Genomic DNA, 19,175 nt, shown 5'->3' on the forward strand with positions numbered 1-19,175 from the left:
AGACACTGGAAATGATTTGATAATGAAGAATAGGTGAGGCACTGAGACTTCTCTGCTGGATTGGGGGCACCTCCGTCCTTGGCCTGCCAGTTTGGACAGTGGTGGTTTAAAGGCAGTGAGCCGCATCACTGAGGAAAGTGTCACACCAACAGGAATTACAGTGTGCCTCCTTCATTTCCCTTCTAGCATTTCTCTCCAAGTCTGAGAACTAATTTTGTAATGCTGTGATAATGAATGTGAAATCATTTTATAAGCTCTAAAGTGCTTTCTTTGCAAGAGTTAATTACGATTGGGACTTCGAATCAAGTGTCAGTGACTTGGAATAGTTGAGTAGTTTTCCGGAGAGAAAGTGTCCCCGGGTCAGCTCCTCTGTTTTTCCTCTACCCAAATGCTGCAGGTCCCATTAGGCCTGCAGACTGGGCCTAAGAACGTAGCTACTTTGGCTGAAGCCTGCTTGAGAAAGGTGATTATTTAACCTCTTAGATCCAGAGCCTTAGATCTAAACAATGTACTGTCTTTGTACAAGAAGAAAATAAGAGGAATTAATAATACCCAGGCTGGCCAATTTGGGGACTCTAAAGGCTGTGCCTGACTTACAACTGACACAAAAGCTCCAGTTCTTATCCTGAGTGAGCCGAGCCCATTCCATGGGAGTCAGTAATCCCCATGGCCCAGATTAGTGTGTTCCCAATAGAGAAACTTCAGGAGGTTCTACACTGTTATTGGCCATAGGTGAACTAGTAACATTGATTGCTTTTAACAAGTTCCAGACAGGACTCCACAACTCAGTTTTCCTTTGCCACATGATCTCCTTACATAGGCCTTGTAGAGCAGAAGAGAAGCCAGTGAGGTATGTTCCAAACGCATGTACCACCCTCTCCACTGGAGCCTGGAGGGTCAGCAGCTCTGTAATCAGACTGCAGGTTTCCTGGCTTCAGCTTCTACTTTTACCACTTACTCAGTATGTAACTTGGACAGATTTCTGAAGCTGTCAAGAGTTTTAACTTTCTCATGCTGAACAACATTGAAGTGTAATTCCTGGGATAATTTTAAAGATCAAATGAGATAAATGATGAAGTACTTAACACCTGCTTCCCAGAAGATATTTGGCTAGTATTGCTGTTAGCTATTGATGGCATTCATGGTAATAATTAAAGGCAGGCAGAATAGGAAGGGATTTGAGAAACTGACAAAATGAAAAAAAAAAAATTAACATAGGATACTCTATCCTAGAAGCTATGACAAATGTTTTGGAAGAAGACCAGCATAATAATTTGGGCATTATGTGATATTATATAATGCGTATTAGGTAATTCATACAATAATGATTATTATACCCTGTAAGTATTTTATGGCCTCATACCTTGCAGACTAGTGTGGCCAACAGTGATACCTGGTTTGTTATATACCATCACTGTCAGGGGAGCTGCCCTAACTGCCTCTCCACTGCCCCTGGCATGACCAAAGATCTGAGACCCTGGTAGGTTACATGAAAGTAACTTTGAAGCAGGAACTTAGTGCCACTGATCCTCTGTGCATTGTCAAGATGGTAGCCTCCATTGCATCCACATATTATTTCTTTCTTCAACCTCAACAAACTGTGCTAGGGGCTGGGTGGTATGAGGGAGGCTCCTGCCATCTGTGTAGTCCTGAAACTTTGGTAAGTGGGAGAAACATCCACAAACAACTCCATGAATGGTGACCCATTGTTCAGTAAGAGGGAGCTAGAAGTTTAGTGCAAGAGCTGACCTACTGTGGGTAGCCGGAAAGACCCCTCTGAGGAAGTGAAAGTAGTCTAGCAGAGGGCCAGATAAGGGCTCCCAAGGCATTGAGGATCAGAATTAGGAAGATACGAAGGCCAGAGGTTGAAGGGCAAAGGGAAATGTGATGGAAAAGGGTCTTGAGAAGTCACTGATTCATAGAACTCAACAAAGGTTTGTTGAAAATCCTTTTCCCTTTTAATCATCAGTTTATATTATTACAAACTATGTATAACATAAATTTTACCACATTAGCCATTTTTAAAACTATAGTCAAGTGGTATTAAATGCATTTATAGTACACAGTTGTCACAAGCATTTTATCACACCGAGCTGAAACTCTGCACCTAGGAACAGTAGCTGCCTTCCGTCATCCGCCATCTTGTGCTGCTTGCAGTTCCTCTGTCCTGGAGTCTGGCTACTGAGTACTTGTGTAAGCTAATCAGACAGTACTTACCCTTCGTGACCTGCTTGTTTCACCTAATGTCCTCGGGGTCCATCCATGCTGTGTTTGCCCAAGTTGCATTTCTTTTTAAGGCTGTGTAGCATTCCATTGCAGGTATAGATCACATCTTGCTGAACCACCCATCCCCCCACAGGCACTTGAGTGGCTTCTGTGTTCTAACAGTTGTGAATAGAGCGGTGATGAAAGTGGGTGTACAGATACTTCCTCAAGACCCTGCTTATAGCTCTTTTGTGTATATGCCCAGCAGTAGAATTGCTGGATGAGATGACAATTTCTGTGTGATTTTTGAGAATCCATCACCCTTGCATGCTAACAGCTTTCACCTTGAAGTTTAAAATAGTCAGGAGACCTTGGTGTATTTTAAAGACTGACTTCAGGGTGAGTTGAGTAGACATGGAGCTGGCTGTATACTTGGGTCTCAGAACACCTCTGCTTCAGCGGCAACCTGTATACACAGAGGCTTTTGTATCTGTTTCCTCCACAGTGCTCCTTCGTTTCTCTAAAGAATGTTTAGGACTGAGTGTGTCTCTGTAAGTGGTCCAAAGTTGACATAAGTCATCCTGGCCAATATAGACATCTCAGCAGTCATCTGTGCCCATCTGAAACATGGTCATTCATGCCAGGAGAAGCAGGGACAAGTTGCCCATTGCTCATAGAGCCTTGAAACACCTTGGAGGAAAACAGCATAGCTTGTGTTGTCATTTTAACTTTCAGGGGCTGTAGAAACCACTTTGTCAGCCCCCTTCCTTCTTTTAATTTATCCATTTGACGGCTTCATTCTTACACCATTAGAAAGCAACTCTGGGGCTGTGCCACCCAGCTAAAATACTGTTCTGTCATATCCAAGGGTCAGTTCATCATTTTGCCAAGCAGACAGCCATATTTCATGGCAGGAAGCAGTTTAATCCAGTACTGCTTTCAGACTTTCATAAGTAGTCACAAATTCATTTCCTCTCATTCTATATCAGCTCATCAGTCTATGTCAAGGATGAGGGACCAACCTTTCTCCTTTCAGCCTTCATTGTATCTGGCGCTTCTCCCTGGGTGGCTCTGTGACTCCTCTGTGCATTCATTTTTATGGGATATCTGAGTGAGAAGACTGCCCCTTGTCACTGGTTGTGTGGGGACAGCCGAGAGTCATGGCTAAGAGGACAGGCTCTACTGACTTCATTCCATCCTGGCTGTAGGGGCACAAGTGGGCTGCTTCACTTTGCAGTGCCCCAGTTTCCTCAACTGTATAACAGTGGCAAATAGAGTGCCTGCCTCAAAGTGAGACTATAAAAAGTACCCTTCAGAAATAATACTCCATTAATTATTCAAAGCTGGAAGTCTGGCCATTCACTAGATAACCATTCCTGGGAATGGATGTGACCACGGGGACCATGCAGAGATGATTATGTTACTCTTTCTTTTGGGGACAGCACAGAAAAGCTATATTTATGACTCTGGTGGGCTTTCTTAGCAGAGTCCCCCAGCACCCTCCATACCAGTCCCACCTCAGAAAGTCCAAGTGGTATCCAGGCAACCACACACTTAGGGATTGGTGAAAGCAACCAAATTAACAGCCCTGGAAACTTAACGCTTAGCTGGTTAACCACAAAATAACAGCTTCATTTCTAGTGAATCCTCAGCCTAGCCTGGGGCTTCCCCAGGAAGGTGTTAGTGACTAAGGTGATGTTTACTGTTGCTCGATCTCCCACCCACTCTCTCACTTTCAGGAGTGTTAGCCTTAGGCCTGCCTGGTACCTGTCTGCATCCCCTACAAGAGGCACTTCAAGGTCATCAACCAGCTTTTAGTCTTGTAACACTTGTGAAAAGGAAACAGTTAGTGTAGAAATGCCCCAAGGGATGGGTCAGGACATGTGGTTTAAAGGAACAAGCTTGCTGTGGCTGTAATGGACATGTGCAATTCACAATTGGCTTTCGATGAGCTTGGGCTGCTTAGGGGAGAACTTGCTCAGTAGATTGGGGCATGAAGCTGTTGGTGTCATGAAGCAAAGGGAGCTTCCTGGGTTTGCATTGGCTGAGTCTCCCTCTGTGGTGCCCGAGATGCTGATGAAAAAGAAGTGTGTCGCTCACATTTGTTATAGTTGTTTGTTTGTAACACGGTTAGTACTTCTCTTTGACCCAGACCAAAGCAGCTACTAAACATTACTGTAGTATGGCTTTAACTGGTACCTGCTGTGACCCACTCCTGTGCCCTAGCACCGTGACAGTAGCAACTGTCATTGATTAGGCTGGTATACCGGGCCAGAAGATTGACTAGTTAGCCATGCTTTATTAGCCTCCCAGTGTTATAAGGTATCTTTCCTCCTGTTTCCTATATGAGGAGGCCACATGACTTGCCTTTCATCCAGCTGGCTCTTTCTCTGACTCCAACCACTGGGTGACTGTCTCCCTTAGCCTTATTTCCTGTTTGTAGAAATTGGGTCATATTTGCACACAATGTTCTATGGTGATGTTTTTCAAATTGTAATTCTTGGTGCAAAAGTGAGTTGCAAAATCAATTTAGTAGATTTAAAAAAAAGAACAGAAAATATCAGATGCATCCCACTTACTATTCTAAAATGTCTGCTTCTGATGGTGTGTGTGTGTGTGTGTACTGTGCATATATGCATATTTTCTATGTATACATGTACCAGTAAAATATTGCATAGGAAAATATATTTCATATTTTATTTTCAGAAAGCTTTGAATTACTGCTCTAGAGTTATTCTAAAAGCCAAATGTACATAAAGTTTCTAACTTCTTGTAAAGGCTCCATCACGCTGGAGGTCTGAGGTATCATATTAGTTGACACTGGAGACTGGAGTGGAGAAGACAGAACACTGGTTGTATGGTGTTACTACAGCCTTACTACAGTCATGGGATCAGTGCTGACCCCACTCACCTGACACCACAGTGTGTCCAGTAGAACTGGGCTTGGCTTTGACTTTCTTTCCTCAATATAGCACTCCAGCCCTCAAAGATAACCAGGTTGCAAACCCTGCTCTAGGCTTACAGGTACTTGGAGGCCCTCGTGGAAGTCTGTGGTTAGAAAGAACTCAGCACTTACAGAGCCCTGATTCTCATTTCAACTCAAAGAAAACAGATGTGATCCCTATGCAGTATGAGGCCCTTTCTTAATGGGCCCTAAAGGGGTTGGCTACTGTTTAGCCCCTTGTGATGCTCTCCCTATTATAACCACAGCTTCGTCTGGAAATGATTTCCCCCTTCTCTCTTTCCCAAAGGGTATCAGATCCAGACTGGCTAGCTACTTTCCCTTGAAATAAAGATGACAAGAGCCCCCTACTATGCCTATTTTTCACTGAAATATGTTCTTCACTTGCTAATTATAATCCAGTTGCATGGAACGTAGGTCTAGATTCCCCTGGAACTTCTCTGTGGCACATGCCTTAGGAGGTGCACTGACTCTCAGTGTTTGTGCCCAAATGCAAAGTCCCAGAACGAACAAGGGCTTCCCTCCCTCTCAACACAGGTGGATCTCTTCCTCTGCACTTTCTGAGTCAAGCTTGCAGCTCTACTTGAATATTTGTGGAAGGCACCTCAGCAAAGTAGCCCATATGGATACAGGGGTCTGAAAGGAATGTGTCAATGTAGAGTTCAACACACAAGAAGCGTGTGTGTGGATTTTAAGACAAGACTCAACATGACATTCTGAACTGTTTGAGGAAGAGCCCAGGCAGTACAATTAACAGAACAGAAGGCAGGCTCAGTGTTTTATGGATCTCGCTAATGAATGAGTCCCGTGGCTTCTGCTGGACCGGCTTCCCAGCACCCTGCCAGCCTGCTTCCCACACATCTGTAAATCCGTCAAACTATAATTCATGGCTGGTGCCAGCAGAGACTTAGGTCTAGGCCTTCCTCCCTGGAATACAGAGATCTCAAGTCATTAATAATTCAATCTGGAGTAATGAACAAAGCTGTAACAAGTTGTGAGCCTAAATAATCAAGTGACAGATCAATTTATTTCTGCAGTGCCCAGATATAATGGTAGCAATGAGAAGGTACAAGCTTGTCACTGAAAAGTTTCACAAGACTTAGATCAATGTGTTTTAAGTTTCAGAACAAAATGGATCATTAAACAGGAAATGAATTTGCTGGGTAGCCTCAAGCCTATTTATATTAGGAGTTGCCAACCCAAAATTACTGTACTGCTTTTTCCAAATGCCTTTGGGCCTCAGGGCCTGCAAATCAGAGTAATTATTACTCATTAATTAAATCTAAGAAGTGGAACACAGCTTGAGACTTTGAAAAGGGAAGTTGGGGTAGTTCAGGTATAATTATCCCCATATTGTTGATAATAGTTCGAAAATTTTCAGATGGGCTGAAAATATGAGTTTCACATCTACCAAGAAGTTCCCATCATGCTTTAAATTTCATCCTGCTTGTCACTGGCTTTGTCAAATTCAATACCTCAACCTCTGTGTTCATTATAGTGGTGGAAACACCAACCCTGAGTGAGAACCTCGGAGGCAGGCCAACTTGTCTGTTTGAGTCTGGGATGGAGGGCGAGGAAGAGACCAAGGACGGTGTAGAAAGCAAGGGTACCGTGTAAGGGAGCCTGGCAGAGAAAGTTTGTCAAGCACAGAAATAATAGGAATATTCTATGCCAAGAAATGACATGAACAAGAAAAGAAGTATGGGAGCAGAAGAGGAGAATGGGGAGTAGGGAGTAAATCATTCCCACCACTACACTTCCTGTGCATGATCACCGTCAACCTGCACCACATGCTATGAAAGTGGGTATGCTCCCCACCCTTATTACTCCTTTTCAAAAAGAAGAGGGACCCAAAGCCTTTATGTTTGATGAAGTAAGTTGCTTGTCAAGTGGCCCACAGCTGGGAAGTAACAGAAACTTAGAGATGAGTTGAGGGAAAGGTGTGCTTCTTTTGTGAGTATCTAACTTCAGGTGTAGCCCAAAAGAGCACTTGCCTAGTATATCCAAGGCCTTGTACTGTATTCTCAGCTCCAGAAAGCTAAGCAAAATAAAAGGGACCAACCATTGACTTTCATTGTCAGAACAATTAAACATGAGAAGAATTGCTAAACACTTCAGAGCTGTGATTTTGTGCTTTCTCCAGGACCAGCAGAGATATGAGAATGACCTCGTCAGCAGAGGAGGGGCATCAGAGTAGGTTTCCACACCACAGCTGATGGTAGTAATCTGGGAAAGCTGGAAACAGGTGGTGGAGGGCTAACTGAGGAGAAGGCTTTTCCTACAGTCAGGGAGAGAGCAGGAAGGCCTGATGGTAGCAAAAGATCACGATCCCAACTGACGTTTTTATATTGACTTGCAATTTGAAAGTGTTTTCAGGCATAAATAGCTTGTTGATTTCATTTTCCCAAGGGACTTTTGTATAAGCAGGAATAAATCTAGTAACTTAACTCATTTGGGAGAAGTGTCAGCCCTGAATTCCTTCCTCACTCATGACCTGATGGGGAAAGTGATGATAGAGAAGCGGTCTTAGTGTGGGAGCTTAGCTGATGGGCCCAGGCCCTGGCAAAAGGCTTTCTTCTTTGCCATATTCCCGTTTACCATCCTCATTAACTCTTTCACATGGACAGTGCGATGTAGTTCTGGGCAGAATCAAAAAGATGTAAGTAAGCCCAGGGGACTAAGGGAGAGCTAACAAAGTGCTTATAAAATGTCCTTGTATGGGCCTGAAACAGAGCAGGCTTCTGTGGCAATGCTCTGCTGTGAGTGTTGCCTGCAGTCAAGAAGCAAATCCTCTTGCTTATTGCACTTAGCCACAGTTAAAGTCCCATAGCCCTAAACACACCTGGTCCCTTTCAGAGAAGGAAGTTCACTTGATGTCTCAGACTTAAAAACTTCAAGAAAAGCACATATCAGATGATAAAATTGGTTGAAGTAGGATTTCAGTACTCAGTTTAAAAACAGACATTTAAGGTAGGTGAATCTCTTCTCCTCCTACATAATAGAAGTCTACAAGAGAAACAGAGTGGACATTGATGGGATTGTATGAAAGATACTAAATGTAAATAACACTAACCGATGGGGAGGCCAGTCTATGGAGACTGTCTCTACCCAGATTTCTCTCTAGGTTCGAGTTAGTAATGAATAGCTTCCTTCTTTCAGCAGGTGGGTGACTACAGAAGCTTCTGGTATTTTGTAACAGTGCTGAATGGCATGAACTTGTTTATTGCCAGTAGGTCATTCCTAAGTTTTTATTTAAGGGACTGCCTATGAACCATTGAGTTTTATAGCTTGGGCATGGTGTTTAGATATACATATTTTAAATAGTTGTTTAACCTAAAAATATGCATGTGTATGTAGCAGATTATTCTGACCTAGCCACTGCTTACCTCATGTGCTCTTTTAAAATTTGAGTGTTAGTGCAGTATAAACACCTGGATATACAGTAGTGCATTTTTTGTTTCTGTTGATGCCACATGTTTCACTTAATGTGAGCCACATGTTTAATCAAATGGTTTTTAATACTTGGTATTTAGAGTACTGAATTTCCTGACATGGTTTAAACACCAGCTCTTTTCCTTTTAAAAAACGATGTCTATTTTGTGCTTTTGTTTGCAAATGTATTAAACCCAGAAGTGTCTTGATCTGCACTGGATGCAGAGGGGGAAACCCTCCGGGGTTTCAGCAGCAGACAGGTGCAGAAGCTGTAACCAAGAGGTGGGCAGTTACCTGGGCTTAGAGAGTAGTGACTCAGGTGAGCAAAAGCTCATCATCTGGCTGATGGCGTTGACTAGTTGGTTAGCTGGCTGGTTGTTTTAGGCAAAATGGAAATCATATTCTGAAGTGAATACCGAATGCAGATCTGTGAACACTGTAGTTGAAGATACAAGAAAAATGTTACTCTTTGACTCTTGACATCCAAGGATGTTCCGGGTCCTGCTTACTGTAGATGCAGGTAGGAGGGCCGGAAGCACCCGCAGGGGTCAGCCATCTCTGTGTGCATGGCTTCTCTCACTTATTCTTTTCCCCCTTTCCAGTGTTGCCAACAACCACAAGCAGAACTTGATGACTGTGGCAAACCTTGGCGTGGTGTTTGGACCCACCTTGCTGCGGCCTCAGGAAGAAACAGTGGCAGCCATCATGGACATCAAGTTTCAGAACATTGTCATTGAGATCTTAATAGAGAACCATGAAAAGGTAACACCTGCCTGGACCCTTGCAGCCAAGGGTTGAGTTGTTTAGCTGTGTAGTTTGGGGTCTGCATTGGCACTGCCCTTGAGAGCTGATTAGGTTTGCATCGCTAATGGTTCTTGATCCACGGTGCTGGTGAGGCTGCTGACTGTCATGGTGATGGTGGTGAGACATGTGAGAGTACTGGTCGAGGTGACGGCAGTGGCTGTCGTGGGGGCTGCCGAGGTGTGGGGAGGGGCGGAAGCACATTGAGCTCTTCTTCTGTGCTAGGAACGGTGCTGAGCACTCCTTGTTGCTCTTTTCTCCTTGACTGTCCAGAGAAGAGGTACTATTATGAGCTACATCTTAGGAAACCCCTTTTACTTTTTACTTGATATCTTAGAAATTTATGGGTTTGTTGTTCTTAGGTATGCTGAACTTCTTCCAATGGTGTTGCAAGTGTTTTTCCTGCAGTCTGAATTTTGATTATATAGATAGTACATGTTTTCATCCATATCTGCATCCATGTGTTCATGCACATGCATTTGTATTTGCTTATATGCATGTAGCCTTTGCTTTGAAGGCACTGGAGTATCTGGTCCATCTTTTTTTAAAATATGTTTTTTTCCTTAAAGAATTTTATATAGGTACGCAATGATTTTCCTCTCCAACTCTCATTGGATTTCTCGTGTATATCCTTCTAATACCTTCATGCCTGCCCACCCACCCCCCTTTAAAGTCTCCTGGAGTTTAGTCAGTCATTGCCTTTATTCACATGGGTATGGCACCATCCACTAGAACATGGGAAGCCTCCAGTGGCCACAGCACTAAAGCATAGTACCTAATACTTTTCTGACCTCTTTGATGTTGGCATTCAGATTGGGCCCCATGGTTAAATATTGATGGCTTTGTAAAAGAGAGATCAAAAGACAGAAAGGTGGACAGTCAGTCTCTCTCTCTCTCTCTCTCTCTCTCTCTCTCTCTCTCTCTTATCTTGCAATGCTCACATCTCAACTTGAAGGCTGTGATCAGATGTGGTTCCTTAGCCGTAGACCTCCAGAACTATGATGAAGTTTCTTTTCTTCAAAAGTTACCCAGCCTTAGATATTTCATTCTAGTAATATAAAATGTGCTAATACAGTCTATACACATTCCAGACATTTTTAATAAACATAGTTCAGAAATATAATTTTGATAAAAATAGCTCACTTTTACCTCACTTTTAATTACAACTTATTCATGAGATACTGTACTAAAGAGCTTGATAGCTACCATCTCAGTTAATTTCCCTAGCAAACCTATATGGTCAATAAATATTCTAAAGAAAATTCGACATCCTTATCCATCAGGAGAATGCAAATTAAGATAGATTTGAGAGTGTATTTCTCCAAGCCAGAATGGCTGTCATCAAGAACACATAACAAGAAACGTTGGCAAGGATGTGGGGGAAAAGACACTCTCATACACTGCTGATAGACATGTACACTGGCACAGCCAGTGTGGAAATCAGTAGATGGTTTCCTCAAGCACCTAAAAGTATGTCCTTTTCCACCAAGGACTGTATACCTGGAGCTCCACCTCTACTACGTGGCCACTAGAGAAGAGCAGAATTGAAAGTGTAAGTTGAAAGCGCAGAGTAAAGATTTTGGCTCTCCACCATGCTTACTTTAAAGTAATGGTTATTTCTTTAAATTTTCCAGTTCTGTATAAGTAGAATTCTACCCCTCAACCCACAGGTTAATCACCTTAAGGCTTAGACTACCAAGTAGACAAATACTTAGGATTATAGTGGAAATAATACTCGTGTTTCTATTTAGAAATAAAAATACAAAATATTATTGCTATAGTCTAAAATACCTGAGTTCCCCAAATTTTACAGTTTCTTCTAAAGTTTTTCTCCTAATTACTTTGTAAAGGATAACTTGTCAGGTTTTAGATGTTAATGATGAATGGCCTTGTCGAGAAAACCTAGTGTCTTCTTATGCCTTTGCTTAAGCCTAAGGCTTCAGGCTGCTTGTGTTCGTTACACTGTACTGTTAAGTTCCAACACATAATAGTAGGGTCGATGCCTTAGGCTCTGTGACAGTTTATGGCATTTCTTTTGGCTGTGGCTCTGGAGAAGGTTTCTGGAGAAAAAGGAGACCGTCTCTGTACTCATGCCTGTGAATGGTGTGCTGTGTCATTTTCAACAAGACCCATTAGTATCTGTAAACTGTGAGAGTTACTTTGCAATCTATCAGTGGGCTTTGGGGGAGAAAAGAGAGTAGGTCTTTAAACAATTAACTCTCAGAAATGTATCCTTTTTAACATATGTTAACTCTTAATCTCATGTGCCAAAGAGATAAGCTAGTAACCATAGGTGACCTTACTGAATCCCTAGGGTAAGTACCCTAGCTCTGTGCAGCCTTGCATCCCCAATGAAATAAGTCCTCCTCCATGCAGTCAGTGTGATTCGAGTCCATTTGGGCCCACTAGATGGTTTTCATTTGCCTTTGCAAAAAACGTTGAAGGCACCCAATTTATTGCACTACTGTTTGACTTCTCACACAAACTTTATATTAATTAATATGCAGTTGATTAATCTGCAGCTGGCAGGTGTTTTGCATTTGCTTTTCATTTTCTCAGTATTTCACATTTGTTGACATGCAGAATTGACACTAATAATGATAATGTGTGCCTGGATTCACTGAAACCGTCCTGCTGTTCTTTTTGGTCCTGTCTTTGTAAACCTGAGGAAACAAGGCAGATGGACTTGTACACTGGAATACAGTGCTTCTGTTCTCTCTTAGAACATTTCCCTTCTTATCTCAAGTGCCGTGCAGGATATTCTTTGTTAATGGAATAAGTTTGTCAACCTGAGTACATAATTACCCCTCTTTAACTCCAGGTAAGCTAGTAATCGTTTGTATTGGGAAGCTCCTTTAAAACCCCTCAGATGGGACTAGAATTTGATGTTGCATTTTATATAATTCCTCTCTAGCAACAGAAGCAGCAGGAAATAGGCTCCTTCTGGAGATAGGGAAAATCACAGCCCCCCCCCCCCCCCCGCTTCTACACCCCCTTATTGTGTGTGTCATTAGTTCCTAAAAATAATTGGTTCCTTTTGAGAGATTTTTTAAATAAAATCCCCCAAACTACAGTCCAAATTGTTGATCTCTGCCAACACTCTGATAGCAACAGGGTTTAGGATTTCCAGCTGTCCTTTAAAAAAAAACCCTCTCTGTAGCTCCAGCCTCTGGATTTGGCTTCTCCACAGTTCCTGACAAATAAACCCTGCCGTGCCTTGCCTGACTCACAAGCTTGAAGTCGCCCGGCTTCAGGCTCCGCTTGCCTTGTACAGGGGGCCTCAGCAGATCCAGTGAGCAGAGTAGCTGCGGCCTTCCCTTCCTCAGGCAAGTATTCCTCGCTAAGACCCTGCTGAATCTGTGTCTCAAACACAGTTCCCAGTCCCAGTTGTTAACTAAACTGCTGCTTTACATGGGGTGTGATGTATTGTCTTCCCAGCTACTTCCCAGCTGTAGACTCAGAAGCTCCTCATCTTGACCTCATTTTCCCCCTATAAACATCACGGCACATAGTAAAGAGTACAGGGCACACTTTATAGAGAGACTCCTAATCCTTTCAAATTGCCGGGCCATGTGAGAGCTGGGATTAGAAAAGGTGTCAAAATGTATGTACAACACAGTTAAGAACAAATTCCGCAACAAGCGTCAGGGCTCCACAACGTCAGGATGGGCCAGAAAGGGGCCAAACCCACTAAGCTCTGTAGGTAGCACTTGGAAAAAAAGAACATCAGATGCTAACACTGCTGCGGGTAACTGAGGCTGATATTTTGCAAAGAATGTGATTAAATTTACACTTACAGATTGAATTCTTGTGTCTTGACTGCAAATAATTCCTTTTCAATATCTACTTATTTCCTTCTTATACTCTGTGTCTCCTTTCTCTACTGAATACAGCGATGTCTTTTGCATAGCAAAGGCCAAACTACTAGGCTTCCTTGCCCTCAGCATGGTCATGGGCCTTGTTGTGGATGGGATGTTTGGAGGTGGGAAGCTTTCCTAACTTGCTCAGGGTCACAGACCGAACAATAGCCTGAAATCTGATCTGTTGGTCCACAAAACTTGTGATCTTTATGTTTTGACATTTGTTTCTCAGTAACACACAAACAGTCAGCGAAGCCTCTCCTCTGTCAGGCAGACTGTCTAGATCTTTGTCTCCCTAGCTGTGTGACCTTGAACGAATCAGTTCATTTTTGTGATTCTCAATTTCCTCATCTACAAGATGGCAATAACTGCACTTCCCTCGTAGAGTTATTGTGAAAGAAATAATCCATGTCTTTAATTCATGTACCTATAACTGCATGATAAATACTCAATGAATTTTAGTTATTTTATTGTCATTTATACTACCACACTTCCTGCCTGTGCTTTACCAGTGTAATGTTACACATTTTATCTTAGGTGGTATGTGATCATCTTCATAAGTGAAACAGGCTCAGAGGAGTTAAAGACCTTGACGGAGGTAATATAGCTAATAGGTAGCAAAGCCAGGATTTGACCTCAGGTCTGTCTAGCTTCAAAGCTGGTTTGCTTTTTACCCACCTCAGTGCTTTAAACTCACCTTCTTATATTCGATGTGATGATACGGCAGTAAGGTAGCTATCGTCTGGTGTTGGTATATGAGTGTACGTTCAGACCTAGTGCTTGCCCAAGACTAGCTAACTACAGAGGCCAACGCTGATACTTTCCTTCCTGGCTTGAGGAGGAAGAGTAGCCTGGTGTTTATGGGTGTGTTAATTCCACTCACAGGGAACTTGAAATCGGGGATACTTGGAAAGGTTCCTCACAGTTGTATTTTTAATAATTTTATTCTCCAGTGACTCCCAGCAGGGTCACAGTCTTTCTAGCTTTTATGTGTAAGGCATTCCTGATTAAGTTGGAATTAGTTTATCAGTCAGACAGTATGAATAGGACACTTGGGGCACAGAATAAAGTTTGCCTCTTTGTGTTAATTTGGAAAGTCTCTGTGAAATGAGTACATCATTCCCACTACATGGTAGAACTTGTGAATTAGATGAGTTAACACTTGTAGATTACAGGCTCCTTTGTGCAGCAGTCTTTTTCACAGCCCACAGCAAACTTCCTTTGTGCAATAGAACTGGAGTGACCAACAGAGCTGTGTAACTCAGACTCATCAGAATTCCAACTTAAACTTTTAGCACAGACAAAGCTTGGCACGATCAGAAGGTAGCTGGAAAATCAGCTTGCATGTGTGGAAATTTCTGAGTTAAATGAACAACACCCATGTGGATGATAATTCCCACATTCTTGTCCTAGGCCTTGAACTCACTGTGTAGCCCAGCCTTGACTACAACTTGTAGCAATCCTCCTACCTTAACCTCCTGAGTGTGCATATTAGTCCTATACCACCATGCCAGCCCCAACTTCTTATTAAATGTTTGTGTCAATGTAGTTTCACTTACAAAAATGCCCTCACATTTAGGAAAATGCTTGTAACCATAACAGGTTTGTCCTGTGCCTGGCACTTTTACAATATGCTCTTGTGTACATGATATTGCATTTGACCACAAGAACAGCCTGACAGAGTTCTTCAGAAGCCTGTGGCTGGCTCATAATCAGGTCCAGAGAACTGGCCTTAGGGGCTGCCGTACATGAAAATGGTGAAAATTCCCTCATCGAACGGATCCCAGTCTGTTTACTTAACTTTTAGAGAAAATAATGAATGAGCAGGGAGAGAGATATTCTCCTTCACATGCTCCCACGTCACTTCCTACTGTGTTTACAGGGCAGTTTTTCATACATCTGTCTGTGTCTAAATTGATATCTGCTACAGTTCTTAGAAAGAATAGATGTTCTCAGTGCTGTTGACAACCGAAGGTAAAATGACATCTGCACTGCAGTGGATAGTGGATGTCTCATTCTTCATTAGGAAGAAAGATAATTATCTGGAGGCCAGAGGCAAAGAGTCATGGGAAGGTACTAGGACCTGGCTTAACTCTGGATTCATTTCTAGATGCTCTCATCAAGGGATTGCTGAAGGTACTGCATTCTTGGGCTAGAGGCAGAAGAATGCTAAGAGGCACCATTACTTGTTAAAAGTCCATTCTCATGGGACTGTGCTTTCTATAAGAAGTTTGGCTGGAGAGGATGAGCTGATTGAATGGCTGCTGCAACCCAGGGCTTCACTTCTGGTCCCTGTGGCCTTACGAGGGTGGGGGACAGGGTAGGAGGTGCTCCTGTGAAATGGTCATGCTTTGCCCTATGATGAGTTAACCTGCAGTGTAGGGAGCAGTCATGTGAGATGCCCAGCTCAGTGCTCAGTGGGTATAAGCACACGTGTCCAGGAGCCGTTTTAAATTGTCAGTGATGGTGGTCATTGAGATGTCACCTCAGAGTGGCCAGGGCTTGGCATGGTTAGGGGAAAAAAGCCAAGGGAAAGAAAGCTTCTCAGAGGTTGCAGCCCTTGGGCCCAACAATAGCAACAGTCTTTCTGCTTTCTTCCACTATAGAGGCTCTAAGAGACTGCAGAAGTGAATAGCATCAGTCAGCTTATTATTAGGGCATCTGGCTGCTCTGGAAATGAAGATTTCTTTTCCTCTTGCTTTAAGTCTCCATTTCTCACTCTTTGCCCCCCATTGATCTCAACTCTTACAGCCACTCAGTTTATCTTGTTTCAAGTTTGAGTCTACTAGGGAAAATTTAACGATGCTACCTTCCTTCCGACAGCTGTGTTTGGGAGTGAGACTGACTCAACCGGCTGGCTGGCATCTTCTGGGCCAAGGACCTGCCAAGCCGGGGAGAACAGCTGTTTCAGCTGAAACTCTCATAATTCTTGTGACTTAGTTTTCTGCACAGCAGCTTTTGGGTATAGCTTTAAAATACACACACAAAGAAGAGGGCCATAAGAAGAACAATTATGGAATACCCTGAGCCATAAGTAAAGGGATGGAGGTGGCTACTGCCATCCTCCTGTGACTTGTGACTGTTGGAAAGAGGATATCCAGAAGGCTAATGTCACAGTGTAAGGGAGTATAACAAAAGAGTCAGTCAATTTTAGTCTGTCAGTAAAGTTGAGGAGGTTATGAAACCTTCATGAATCATCTTTGAAGTTTTTTTTTATTATTGAAAGGAGAATGCTGCTATATAATGTTATATGAGATAAGTAGGATGTAAAACTATGTGAAGAATATAATCTCAGCTGTGGAAAAGTGTGTTTAGCATTAAATGAGAATTATACAAAGCACTCCGCTCCATGCCTGGTGTGGCAAATACTTAGTAAATCACAGCTACTGGAATGTAAATCCTCTAACCATAGGGAACGCAATTGTTTCATTCACTGTTACACTTAGGGTGCCTCTGTAAAGTGGATGTTCAAAAAAAATTGATTGTTTGAATGGGTGTTATTATCATATGCATTTACAAAGGAATCTAGGAAAAAAGGACCCTGTGTTATCTTCCATAATTATATCTATAAATGTGACAGCTCCATTTCTGTATTCTTTGGTTCTTCATAAAATGCTGGGACATTAGCAGTTATGCAGAGTTGCTGAACACTGAGTGAACTGCTTGTGAAGCACAGGGGGCTGTGACTAGCACCCCAGGAACTGCAATAAGTGGCAGCTACTTACATGGTAAGCACCATGTAAGTGCTGGCTATAGTGATAAAAAAATTCTGTAGTAAGGCAAGTAAGAGTTGGTAAGATTTTTGTCTCGTGTTGTTACCTCCCTGTGACTGGAGTGTGCGATATTCTCCATGGGTTTGCGATTGAAACTCTTGTTTGAGGAGTCCATGGAACTTTTGGGAGGTGGGGCATAGCTGGGAGAAGTGGTCACTGGGGGCAGACTTTGGGACTAATAGCCAAGCCCATTTCCTCAAGTCTCTGTCTCTCAGATTTCTAATCCATTGAGATGTGAGCAAGCAGCTTCATGCTCCTGCTGCTACAGCTGTGAGCCACTCCCTCCAACATGACTTCCAAACTATAATAGACTACACCCTTACCTCACATCCACACTACGATAGACTCCTACCTCACATCCACACTAAGATAGACTCCTACCTCACATCCACACTACGATAGACTCCTACCTCACATCCACACTACGATAGACTCCGACCTCACATCCACACTACGATAGACTCCGACCTCACATCCACACTACGATAGACTGTACTTTTATATCACAAGTCAAACTCCCTAAAGTTGTTTCTTGCCTGGTGTTTGTCATGGCAGTTAGAAAAGTAGCTACTATACATGTTCTTAAATAACAACAAAATGATTTTGAAAACCTTTTAAAGACACAAAACCTAACTCCTAAAAGTTATAATCTATAAATAATAGAACTCTGAGGTTTTCTGTAGACTTTTCTACATTTTCTAAATGTGTACGTATGTACATCCGTGTGTGTGTGTGTGTGTGTGTGTGTGTGTGTGTGTGTGTGTGTGTGTGTGAGAGAGAGAGAGAGAGAGAGAGAGAGAGAGAGAGAGAGAGAGAGAGAGAGAGAGAGATCAGGGTCACCCACCTCCATCCTTTGAAATATGGTAAAGCTTACCTTCTCAGATAACACAGAGCTTCTAAAAGAGGAAGGCCATGCCCAATGAGGGTAGTTGATGAGGAAGAAAAATGTTCCCTGTTCTGTGTCAGTTTGGGAGCACTATTTAAATATGTTTTATGGTTTGAGATAAAGTTGTGAAACAGTTGTAAATAACCGGGGAGGAGACCAAATGGAGAAAAGAAGGGCATTTAGATTAATTGGTTCTGGACAAAGGCAGTAAAAAAACCCTTCACTGTTAGCAGACAGTAGTTTAGATTATCACTGTTGTTTTACGTTCCCATTGCATAGATCAGAGGAGACCCAGAAAAACTATGACAGAAGGGATTAAAAGGGGGAGGTGAACTCTTGCATCAGTTCCTGGAGTACTCAATCCTAGTTCCTAGAAGTGTCTCAGTGGAGGCCTACGCATGCTGGAGGCCTTTCTCATCTTTGCTTGCTTATTTGAACTCATCACCAAGCTCCTGGTCATGATTCAGACCTGTACTTTCTTCCTAGTTCACAGAAATGTGTAACTTTTGTATTCTGATGTGCAGATATTCAACACCGTGCCTGACGTGCCCCTCACCAATGCCCAGCTACACCTGTCCCGGAAGAAAAGCAGCGACTCCAAACCCCCATCCTGCAGCGAGAGGCCCCTGACGCTCTTCCATGCTATGCCGTCCACAGAGAAACGTGAGTTTGCTGCCCAGGGCCAGGGTGGTATATGGAGACATCCCTGCTGCCTCCATGGCTTGCTGTGGACATCCTTGTTGTGTGCTGCTGGCCTTAGGTGTCCAGAAGACTCTGTGTCTTAGTTGGCCTGCCTGGTTCCACTGCTGAGAAAGAAAGGCACAAGTCTCTGGACAAAAAGCTGAGGCTCCTCTCTCTGCTGCACAACAAGAACTGGGCTCTGGCATTGCCTGAGGTCCCTCCTTTGTTGGCCAGTCTCAGAGAAACAGTTCCCTTCCCCTGACTCGGTTTGGAATTATTGTTGGAGGGAGTCACTGTGTCCTACTGGTCTGTGCCTGTGGGAAGCAGCGTCTTCTGCATACTCTTAGACTCTTCTCTGTGTTGACACTTTAAAATATTTGAAATTAGTTACTGAATTAGAGACTAATTCCTCTCTACTCCAAGTAGAAGAGAAATATCACCACAAATGTACCAAACCTTTTCATCTCAGGACTTCTAAGTTCTTTTCAATGATCGAGTACAAGGCCCTAAAGTATACAGTCATATTTCAACTTTTGTGACAAGAAACTTGTGTCCCAGCAGTTGGGAGGCAGAGG

General features: G+C 42.9%; 1 protein-coding gene across 7 annotated transcripts in view; it reads left to right on the plus strand.

Moving 5' to 3' along the window:
* The window catches only part of Arhgap26 (Rho GTPase activating protein 26), a 729,500-nt gene that overhangs the window by 618,121 nt on the left and 92,204 nt on the right, over positions 1-19,175 (plus strand). For all 7 annotated transcript variants that reach the window (XM_052742060.1, XM_052742061.1, XM_052742062.1 and 4 more), the window contains 2 exons: positions 9,202-9,361; positions 18,444-18,582. In XM_052742060.1, coding sequence (XP_052598020.1) covers positions 9,202-9,361; positions 18,444-18,582 — 299 coding nt within the window. The remainder of the gene's footprint in view (positions 1-9,201; positions 9,362-18,443; positions 18,583-19,175) is intronic.

This window comes from Peromyscus californicus, unplaced genomic scaffold, assembly GCF_007827085.1.
Source record: "Peromyscus californicus insignis strain IS unplaced genomic scaffold, ASM782708v3 Scaffold_17__1_contigs__length_78620276, whole genome shotgun sequence".
Taxonomy (NCBI): Eukaryota; Metazoa; Chordata; class Mammalia; order Rodentia; family Cricetidae; genus Peromyscus; species Peromyscus californicus.